Source organism: Nerophis lumbriciformis, linkage group LG04 (genome assembly GCF_033978685.3).
Source record: "Nerophis lumbriciformis linkage group LG04, RoL_Nlum_v2.1, whole genome shotgun sequence".
NCBI classification, from domain to species: domain Eukaryota; kingdom Metazoa; phylum Chordata; class Actinopteri; order Syngnathiformes; family Syngnathidae; genus Nerophis; species Nerophis lumbriciformis.
The window spans coordinates 21,723,420-21,735,502 of record NC_084551.2 but is presented as its reverse complement, the minus strand read 5'-3'; the positions used below and the strand labels follow the sequence as shown (position 1 = coordinate 21,735,502).

At 39.7% G+C, this 12,083-nt stretch overlaps 1 protein-coding gene across 1 annotated transcript in view; it reads right to left on the bottom strand.

Annotated features, from left to right (window-relative positions):
• The window catches only part of LOC133594133 (eukaryotic translation initiation factor 3 subunit H), a 125,028-nt gene extending 113,302 nt beyond the window's left edge, over window positions 1-11,726 (bottom strand). Inside the window, exon 1 of the mRNA XM_061946889.2 lies at window positions 11,567-11,726. Within this exon, the coding sequence (XP_061802873.2) occupies window positions 11,567-11,626 (60 nt within the window). The 5' untranslated portion in view covers window positions 11,627-11,726. The remainder of the gene's footprint in view (window positions 1-11,566) is intronic.
• Window positions 11,727-12,083: the final 357 nt, after the last annotated feature.

Below are 12,083 nucleotides of genomic sequence, written 5' to 3'. Positions count from 1 at the left end.
GTTAAACTGGAGACAACTGAAACAAAGGAGGCGTGTACATAACAAGTTCAGCATCCTAAAAAACATGACATGGCATTAGAGTTAGGAATTACCGTATTTTCCGCACTATAAGGCGCACCGGATTATTAGCCGCACCTTCTATGAATTACATATTTCATAATTTTGTCCACCAATAAGCCGCCCCGGACTAAAAGCCGCGCCTACGCTGCGCTAAAGTGAATGTCAAAAAAACGCTGCGCTAAAGTGAATGTCAAAAAAACAGTCAGATAGTTCAGTCAAACTTTAATAATATATTGAAAACCAGCGTTCTAACAACTCTGTCCCAAAATGTACGCAAATGTGCAATCACAAACATAGTAAAATTCAAAATGGTGTAGAGCAATAAATAGCAACATAATGTTGCTCGAACGTTAATGTCACAACACACAAAATAAACATAGCGCTCACCTTCTGAAGTTATTCTTCATTCGTAAATCCTTCGAATTCTTCGTCTTCGGTGTCCGAATTGAAAAGTTGCGGAAGCGTGGGATCCAAAAATGGCCGGCTCCGCCTCGTAGAAGTCATCGGATTCAGTGTCGCTGTTGTTGTGCAGCAGTTCTGTGAATCCTGCCTTCCGGAAAGCTCGGACCACAGTTGTGACCGAAACTATCTGCCCAGGCATTTACGATCCACTGGCAGATGTTGGCGTATGTCGACCGGCGCTATCTGCCCGTCTTAGTGAAGGTGTGTTCGCCTTCGGAGCTGTGTGAAAAAAGCCACCCGGCCTCTTCGCGTAAACTTCCCTTAACCACTCGCTCATCTTTTCTTCATCCATCCATCCCTTCGAGTTAGCTTTTATGATGACGCCGGCTGGAAAGGTCTCTTTTGGATGGGTGGAAGTTAGCATGGCAAGCTAGAACCACAGTGAAGGATGACTCCTCATTCTCTGTGGTGCGAATATTCACCGTACGTGCTCCCGTTCCACAGTGCAGTTCACAGGAATATCAGTTGCTGTGAAATACGGTAGTAATCCGTGTGCGGATGGAGAGATTGCGTCTTTTTATGAACCGGATCCTTGTCCTTTGTAGGAGCCATTTTGTGGTCTTTACAGATGTAAACAGGAAATGAAACGTACGGTGATATCCGCGCGTTTTTTCTTCTTCTTCCGGGGGCGGGTGAAGCGCTTCCTGTTCTATGGGGGCGGGTGAAGCGCTTCCTGTTCTATGGGGGCGGGTGCTTTCCTTGGCGGTTGCTTGCGTAGAAGAAGAAGCGCTTCCTGTTCTACCGGGAAAAAAGATGGCGGCTGTTTACCGAAGTTGCGAGACCGAAACTTTATGAAAATGAATCGTAATAAAGCGCACCGGGTTATTAGGCGCACTGTCAGCTTTTGAGAAAAATTGTGGTTTTTAGGTGCGCCTTATAGTGCGGAAAATACGGTACACGCTTACAGTGACCAAAGAATGGCAAAGTTTGAGCCCCGAGAGCCGTTTCATTTTGCTGTATTGAGGCAGCACTTTTCACGCTTTTGGACCTTACCTAACCTCTTGTGCCCAGTTTGAAAGCTGCAGCCGAAGGGAAGAAACACACAGACAGACAAAGCAGTGTATCGATGATGGCAAAGTTATTGAGTTCATTTTCATTAACTGTTCGATTGATTGACTTACTACTATCAGCCCAGTCCTGCAATTGTATAATTGCTTTAATGCCTCGGGACATCAAATGTAATGCTTTTTAATGCCATTTAAGGCCTTAATTTTCGCAAAACCAATTGAATGAATTTTAATGCCCCACGGAAACCCTGTCTTCGGGTATTCGCCCTACTTGTTTTGATGACTGATAGCGCCTGGTGATGATGTCACAACCGGGCGACATACTTGCGTAAAAGGTTAAGTTTTTATCCATTTAAAAATGCTAAAAACAACATTAAATAAAGTCTGCCGTTTTTGAAGCCAATATTTTATTTTCTCATGTTTTGGACACTCGGGTGAAGAGAGGGGCGGAGCTTTCTAGGTCCGCAGTCGAGGTCAGCAGAACACCATTCGGATCTTCAGCTCTCACTGGATCGGTTCGCAGCTGAGTGTTAAGCGGCTGGGATGAGAATCAGCACCTCCAAGTCCGAGTCCATGGTTCTCGCCCGGAAAAGGGTGTAGTGCCATCTCCGGGTTGGGGAGGAGATCTTGCCCCAAGTGGAGGAGTTCAAGTACCTCGGAGTCTTGTTCACGAGTGAGGGAAGAGTGGATCGTGAGATCGACAGGCGGATCGGTGCGGCGTCTTCAGTAATGCGGACGATGTATCGATCCGTTGTGGTGAAGAAGGAGCTGAGCCGGAAGGCAAAGCTCTCAATTTACCGGTCGATCTACGTTCCCATCCTCACCTATGGTCATGAGCTTTGGGTTATGACCGAAAGGACAAGATCACGGGTACAAGCGGCCGAAATGAGTTTCCTCCGCCGGGTGGCGGGGCTCTCCCTTAGAGATAGGGTGAGAAGCTCTGCCATCCGGGAGGAGCTCAAAGTAAAGCCGCTGCTCCTCCACATCGAGAGGAGCCAGATGAGGTGGTTCGGGCATCTTGTCAGGATGCCACCCGAACGCCTCCCTAGGGAGGTGTTTAGGGCACGTCCAACCGGTAGGAGGCCGCGGGGAAGACCCAGGACACGTTGGGAAGACTATGTCTCCCGGCTGGCCTGGGAACGCCTCGGGGTCCCACAGGAAGAGCTGGACGAAGTGGCTGGGGAGAGGGAAGTCTGGGCTTCCCTGCTTAGGCTGCTGCCCCCGCGACCCGACCTCGGATAAGCTGAAGAAGATGGATGGATGGATGGATTTTATTTTCTAGTACTGATAAAATCAATTAATTACCTTTTTTAATCGATCGGTATATATCTTATGGAATGCCAACTAGCAGAGCACAGGTCGATTTACTTGAATTTAAGGAATATAAATCGTATCGATCAATTGTTACACCCCTATCTAGGAGTGTACTCACACTAGAGACGTATTCACACGAGGCCATTCGAACCGCGCTGGGCGTCCATTACAATTGTGCTATAAAGCATTTATGCGAATTAAACTATGAGTATGCATTTGTTCTGGCAAAAAATTAATGGCTTGTACCTGCACTTGCAATGCTAATCCAAGAGTAATACGCTCCAGAGTGCAAACGTATCAGATCTCATTTGTAAACTGTACTGTGGCTTTAACCAGAGCTTGTTAACTGAGTGCCACAAATCATAGCTTGAAATTAAAAAAAAGGGTATCATCAAATTTACAGCAACTGTTTGATCTTAATAGGTGTGCGATAGAACCTCTCACTGTGGAGCTGGCCACTTTAGAGGCAACACGACTGCTGATGGGCTTCAAATCATGGCAACAACAGAGCAATGAGGCTGCTGCTGAGGGTGCACCTGTAGCTATACCTCCGACAGATAAATCATGACGAAACACACGAGCAAGTGTTGCACATCACTACACAAGGGCAGAAGACATTTCATATCACTTTCTGAAACACACACCTTTGCTTTATTGCAAAGGCTCAAACGGAGGTTATGCTGTTTTTTTATTTAAAACGTTTGGTTGATAAGAATGGCAGAATGAGTAAAGAAAATCTCATTAGAGCTCTACAGAATACACATTGAGGTGAAATATTTAGATTTGAAATTAGGGTCCCGGAGACTCCAGGGCAACTTTAATTAGCAAGATAAAAGAAAGGCAGCAGCTGGCAAGTTTAAGTCACACTGGGAAAATGAACTGCTTTGTGTCCATGGTATTGGGGGCTGCAGGGATTGAGGGGGGCAAGTGGGGTGGGAGTGGAACTACATGGACATGAAGCAAGTTTGTCCTCTGCTGTTTACAGAGCAGTACTACACAGTCAACACTCACCGTTTCTCATAAATACAATCTTGAAGCAGTATATGACTGAGACTTTGCTCATTGTCTGTTGGAAATAACCACCTTAGAACATTTGTCTTCAAGATAGATGAGGAAACCCAACATTTTCTCAAAGTGATCTGAGAGCAAGGAAACATTGTGGGCTATTTATAACATTATTTAACAATTTAAGATCAACCTAAAATAAATATTAGTAAAATAATTTCATATAAAAATAATAAAGACTTATTGCATGTCATCTCAGGCGTTCAATCGATCGCAACTGGTTTGTCTTAGAAGAGGTTTCGCCGCTCATCCAAGTAGGCTTCTTCAGTTCATGCTCATAGATTTAGATTGGTCAAATTGAGTCGAGTCGAGGGACTATATCTGACCAATCTAAATCTATATCACCCAGCCCTAGGCAGAAGTAGAGTTGTACATTACTTAACTGACAATCAAGTTAGGACTTTCTTAAACAAAAGTGAAAATGAACAATATAATCACTACAGTTTGAACAGATGTATTAGCAGGTCATACGCATAACAAAATTAAGTCTGGCAGATTCCAAGTGAGGAACAGCGACCTGACAACATGACAGTACTTTTTAAAACACAATTGAATGGCAGCATGTCTCTGGCGATGTGTTTGAACCACACTTTCTGTGAATGCACACTATTTTGAACTGTTTTGTTTACACTGACCTGGTTTGTTCACCGAACGTGATTGCACATTCTGCAAACTGGCTTCTCAGTGTTAATAGAATCATCTCTCTACCCCAGGGCAGCTGTGGCTATGAAAGTAGCTTACCACCACCAGGTGTGAATGAATGATGGGTTCTACATGTAAAGCGACTTTGGGTACTTAGAAAAGCGCTATATAAATCCCAGGTATTATCTTGTTCCAAGGTATTAAACTGAAATATTACCACATCGGTGCGGTGGAAAATGGTTTTGTGATCATTTTGTCCATGTTAGCTGCTACATGCTAACGAGGAGCACTGTGTGATGCTCGTGGGCCAGGGGCCCCGCGTCGCTGCACAAAGAATCAAAGACCAGACATGAGGACAAGATAATTAACCCCCTTTTTTTTCGTTCCGCTATGGTGCAAACGCATTTAGCCGCTAAAAGCGACAAAAAGCGTGAAAGCTCTTGAAGCATGCACATGGCGATTTATCGAGGCTAGAAAACCTCCTAAATTTAATTGTAACTTATTGTCGGTTAATTGACTTCTCAAATATAAGCCCAGGCCTAGTCGCCTCCTCATAGACTGTCATCCAGAAAAGATATTTGAAGGCAGTAGGGATGTCACGGTATGAACCTTTCTTATCACGGTTATTGTGACCAAAATTATCACGGTTATCATTATTATCGGTGTAATTAAATGTGCTCAAAACTTTCAAAAAGTACTTATACTGAAATCTTTTAACCAAGTTTTATTTAAAAAAAAAAAAAAAAAGACAAACATATTCAAAATGTACCTCAAGTAGAAAGTTGAATGTACATATGAAAGCAACACAAGCCTTATAAACAAAGTAATATGGCAGAAACAAAATAATACTATAAATAAATAAAATAAATGTGAACATTTCGCAAGACAGCACCTTATGGACATAAGATGTAACTGCACTCTTTGGCCATACAGACGAAAATAGTGTTCATATATGGGGTCTAGTCTTACACATAGGACTGCACGATTATGGGCAAAATAATAATTACGATTATTTTTATCAATATTGAAATCACGATTATTAATCAGGATTATTTATTATGTTTGGTAAAACATTGTTGGGGTGTGAACGCGACACTATCATGTCATTTGCAATATCTAATAAAAATGCTCTAGATAAACGTATACCGGTATATATATATATATATATATATATATATATATATATATATATATAAAGACACATATTTGTGTTTTTGTTCATTAGTAGTATCAGCTTTTCTTTATTATATGAAGCCTTTATCTCTATTTTTAAATTTTCATAGAGAGAGGTATTTTTTAAGTTATGTACACACATTTACATGTACCAATGTGTGTACATGTACATGCTGTATCGGGACAGATCCACTGAGAGTTTGAGCAGAAATATGGCGTATAGGGATTAATTACACACCATGAAAAATTAACAAAATGTGATGTCACATGAATGGTTATTAAAGTCATTACTTTGTGGAATGAAAAAAACAAGTAATATAAAAAAAAACATGGTGTTTACTTTTTGATATTAATATAAAACACAAAGCATTTTGACTAATGAAGATAAAGTCAAATAAACAAGCTCTGTTCTTCTTCAACAACACCATGTAATAGTTATAACAGTTTGTCCAACAAATATAAACAGGATTGAAACCTCTCACATCGAATACACAATCTTTGTGCCTCACTGACAACACAGCCTGTGTTTAATTCGATGAGATGACAAAACATTTTAGCTAGTATTGATTTTATTGGAACACTGACAATGTTAGCAGTTATAATAAAGGACGAGTGAACATCCCAGTAAACAAACTTCCAAGCCTTTATAACCAAGTTGTGGCAATGTTCCCGACACATCGCCTGCTGCATGGTAACTCTCAGTCACAGCAGCTGACGGACAAACGCTAGTTGCACGTTCAAAATGAAACCGCAACATCAAATATTATTCTCCTCCAGCAGCATTGCGCTCTTAAACGCACACCGAGACTCCACTGAAGTAGAAGCGATTGGCTACGTTTACTCGAAGGTAACATTTTCAAAAAAAGTCTGTGCAGTCGCTGCTATGTTTTCTCGAGCCTTACAGCGCTAGTGCGCATTCGCTGCAAGGCTTCAGTTTTCAGGAAATATACAGCGTTGCCTAAAATGCATTAATAAATGGCGGGTTTTCTGTAAATAAAAATTTAAACGGTATTACTAACTGTCTGGGATTTTACCGCAGTTTATCATTATACCGTTTACCGTTACATCTGTAGAAGCCAGCGAAGCCAAACATCCGATTGTGAGGTTTTTACAGTATTGTTAATCCTTACTTAACTTTTCTGAGAAACAACATTCTCCAGACTGTTAAACATGTCCACTGTGGAGGACACTGCTTTTCAGAAAGTAAAAGTTGAAAGACACTAAAGTGAACATTATTGTTTTACACTGGATGTTTATAACGTCATTTTATAAACATGCAACTAGGGCTGGGCGATATATCGATATATCGCGGGGTTGTCTCTGTGCGATATAGAAAAGGACTATATCGTGATATTCAGTATACGTTCTCACGCAGTTGCTTTTAGCTGGAGGCATTACACTACAGGCTCTTCTCACTCGTTCTAGTCTCTCCTTCTCACAGAGACTTAAACAAGCGCACCTTCTTATATACGTCACATACGTATACGCCCTCACGGAGCAGAGAGGTGGCAGCATGGCTAAAGTTAGCTGTGGTGCGAGCGGTAATACGAGAGAAAGAAGGTGTGAATCTGGTAACAAATGAAGGAAGAATTAATTCCTAAGAAAAACAGCATGGGGTCCATCGTCTGGCGGTGGTTTGGCTTCAAGTGGGAATATTTATTTTATTTTATTTAGCCTTTATTTAACCAGGTAAAAATCCCATTGAGATCAAATATCTCTTTTCCAAGGGAGACCTGGCCAAGAGGGCAGCAGCAAGGTTACATTAAAAACAGTAAACAACACATAAAACATCACATTTACAACATTAAAACTTGCTCACATGACACATTTGCATACAAACAAGGTAGACTGCAGTACTTTCACAGAAGCTTTAAACTCATTCAATGTAACAAGGGTTTGAAGTTGAATATTCGATTGTAGGTTATTTCAAGCCTTCAGTGCTGAAAACCTAAATGCTTTCTTGCCCAGTTCAGTTCTTACTTTGGGGACGACAAATTGCAGAACATTCATTGAACGAAGATTGTGACTTCCTTGTTTCTTTGTTAAAAGACAAGACAGATAAGATGGAGTGATACCCAGAATGGTTTTGAAGATGAAAACATACCAATGATTGAGGCGCCGAGCACATAAAGATGTCCAGTTAACCATTGAGTATAATACGCAATGGTGAGTAAGGGGAGCGCAGTTGGTGATGAATCTCAGTGTCCCGTGGTACACACTATCCAGCTTGTGGAGACAACCAGCAGTAGCATTCATGTACAACACATCTCCATAGTCAATAACAGGTAAAAAGGTTGTTTCCACCAATTTCTGTTTCACAGTAAAAGAAAAGCAAGACTTGTTTCTATAATAAAATCCCAGTAAAAGTTTCAGGGTTTTTTTACAACATACTGAATGTGCTCCTTAAAACTCAAGTGGTCATCAATTAAAAATCCTAAATATTTAAAAGCAGATACTAACATAATTTGTTGCCCATTTCTTGTTAAAATGTTCTCACACAGTGCTGATCTTACAGTTTCTGATGTGGTAAAAATATACACTTTGTTTTCTCTGCATTCAAAACCAGTTGAAGATAGCAATGTTGTTCTTGTACTCTGTCAAATGCATGTTGTAGATATTTAAAGGCCTCAGCAGGAGTGGGTGCTGTGCAGTATATGACAGTATCATCAGCATAGAAATGGAAAGTTGAGTTTGTAATATTCTGTCCAAGATTATTTATGTAAATAGTGAATAATAAGGGGCCCAACACAGAACCTTGAGGGAAACCCTTTTTCACTTGCAGTACGTCCGAGGAGGAACCTTCTATCTGAACAGCCTGAGTTCTACTTGTGAGGTAATTTGCAAACCATCCAACTGCTTGCTGAGAAAAACCAATAGCTGAAAGACGTTTGATTAAAATGACATGATCAGCAGTATCAAATGCCATTGAAAAGTCAATAAAGAGGGACAGACAGCACTGCTTCTTGTCAAGAGCTTCAGTTACATCATTTATAAACTTCATAGCAGCAGTAACAGTACTGTGAATATGTCGAACAGACAACCGTAATTTGTCAAGTGTGGGGCGAAAACGTTGCTACAAAAAGTAGTATTACTGCTAATATGTAGCATCATTTGAAAAGTCACCCGCTCGAGAAAGAAGAGTGCTTGAAACTCTGCACGTTAACATCTCCGTTTGGTGCCACACCAACAAAATGCCGAGGCAACCATTTCCACATCAACACCGTATGAAAAAAATAGTCCACGACATAAGGAGATAACGTCCGCCGGAACCTACCACATAGCGAAGGACGTACACAATTTGATTTCCTATTATGCAGCTAATTTTTATTTGACAGTTATTGAAATATCTTGTGTGACATCATGCACAGAAGTGCACTTAATTTGTTTTAAACTATTGTAGTGGCGTTCTATACAAAAAGTGCACTTTAATTTAGTGTTGTTTTGATTTGTCATCTTGAGGACATCATGCACAAAAGTGCACTAATAGCTTGTTTTAAAATGTCTCTGACAATCTTGCACGTTCTGTTTTGAAATGACATGAATGTTTGTACCACTGCTTAATAACTGTTTAATAAATACAGTGTTGGTCAATTGACTGAGTTGTGATATCCCTCTCTGCATGAAAGTTTAAAATGAGCATATATTAATGCAGTATGAACAAGAATGTTTTAATGTAGACACATAGAATCATCATACTGCTGTGATTATATACAACAAGTGTTCATTCAAGGCTAAGGCAAAATATTGAGATATATATCGTGTATCGCGATATGACCTAAAAATATCGAGATATTAAAAAAAGGCCATATCGCCCAGCTCTACATGCAACTAAGTTTTTTTTCATACTCACTTGAAACAGTAGATATCCCTGCATAATTCGTTGCACTTAAAAATACATATATGTCGTAATAACTATTATTAGAAACATTTTAGCATTGTGTTTGTCTTCAAAAACAGTAGTGTGTTTATCCTAAACTTTCCTGACACTTCATTTTACACACTATAACACTGTACTTCCTTGTTTGGGACATATACCACAATAATATCATACCATGGCCTTAATACGTAATAATATCTTACAGCGAGATTAGATACCGTTACATCCCTAACTATTAGTTAAGCAAAATAGTGTTTTTTTTAATAGTGTGTTTATTTATATTAGTCATTTGAAAAAAAATAACTTGGTCAAAAGATTTTGGTGTGTGTAGAAGTAGTTTTTGAGCTTAAATACCGCGATAGACGATAACTGATCATTTTGGTCACGATAACCTGTGATAAGAAATGTTCATATTGTTACATTCCTACTCTGGACATACTTTTGTTTGGAATTCAAAACGCAGCTGACATTACAAATTACCGTATTTTCCGCACTATAAGGCACACTTAAAAACCTCCAATTTTCTCAAAAGCTGACAGTGCGCCTTGTAATCCGGTGAGCCTTATATATGGACCAATATTGAGCCACAGCAGGTCTCGCAACTACGGGATGCATAACGTAACCCCAGTCTCTACTGTAGCGTCTATTCTATGCGCCTTATAATGCGGTGCGCCTTATAATTGCGGTGCGCCTTATAATTGCGGTGCGCCTTATTTATGAACAAAGTTTTAAGATAGGCCATTCATTGAAGGTGCGCCTTATAATCCGGTGCGCCTTATAGTGCGGAAAATACGGTAACTATGTCACAAACCATGGCAAATCTCAAACAGTTCCTTTGGAAGAAGGCAAAATAGTTATATACCGTATTTTTCGGACTATAAGTCGCAGTTTTTTTCATAGTTTGGCCGGGCTCCAGTGCGACTAATATATGTTTTTTCCTTCTTTATTATGCATTTTCGGCAGGTGCGACTTATACTGCGATGCGACTTATACTCCGAAAAATACGGTACTCACCTCAACATTTGACGATCTCAAATGCACAAAAGCGGGTGAAGATGCCAAAAGGTTAAAAAAAAAAAAGTGGGTTTGATCTCTTTAAGATAATGTTTCATATTTTTAAGGGATGCTTACTTTGTAACGGAAAAAGTGTTGAGTTGCTTTTATGAAGTAAAAAAAGGCCATTTACCAACTTGTCTTCAAGGGTAATTTTTCACTAGCATGCCAAGCTGCGTTGCCAGACGTACGATAAATAACGTATTTGTAGGTTGATTATCGTATTTGTATGACATTTTCACCTTCTGTATGATTTACGATCAATCATTTAAGATATCCGGACATTTATAATGACTTGACCCCCCCCTTAATACAAGCAGGATAAATCTAGTACTAAGTCTGATCATGTTGTGAGACAATATTAGTGCCAGTGGCAGCATTTTTTTTCCAACATCAAAATAGTAAAATGATAATATTCCTCAATGTACAATAATACATAATTTCCATTTGGAGACGACGATGCCAAGACAGACTGGGGTTTAATACCTGGATTAGTTAAACGCTTGGTCCCTATATATGAAGTGGTAGTAGCAGTGTAATATATTTGGATGTAATTTAGACTTAAGTATGTTAAACAAGACACAAATAAATGGTTTAAGTGTCATCGTTTTCCATGGCTACTTAAACAAGTTAGCATTTCATTAGCATGGAACGTACTCGGGCTTTACAATCAAAATATACATGTCCATCGGTTTGGTCAGTCATACATCGTAACCCAAATAACATAACATGATTAACAGGGTTTTAATTCTAAATAATATAAATAAAACTAATAACCACAAAAATAGCCAGTATGCTAATGCTATAGCAAGTACTGTGTTCGCATATGTTCGCGACGCGGTATCACCGCTTTCTCAAATATTAGACATTATACATGAACAAAATAGGTACATAAATGTTGCATGACACTCACCAAGCCCTCAATTTGGATCTGTTTGACAGGAGAATCCAAAGTACCCGCAGTAGAAGCCATCACAGCGATAAATATCAGACCGTTCTTCTTTGGAAAAACACCGACAATCGTCCGCACGCTGAAAAGGGGGAAAGGTTTCTGTGACGGACAGTTTCCTGTAGAGGGAATAGAGGTGACTCAAACTTCCGGTTTGTACGGGAACGCTAGTTGCAAAAGCAAGGTTCCGCTCACAAAAATACACTAGTACGGTACGTCACTTTCATTTTAATCAGGTTAAATATACTAACATGTATGTAGAAATCTATGGATAGAATATGTATTTGATTATTTGGAAACATGTGTGTCGTTGAATTGGATTAATCAAGAATGTTGCATTTCTTTCATTGATAGAATATTTGCAGAACTGCAATACACATTCTTATTACAAAATTGAAAAATAAATGTTTCCAGTGAGCGTTGGACTCCGCCAAGGCTGCCCTTTGTCACCGATTCTGTTCATAACTTTTATGGATAGAAT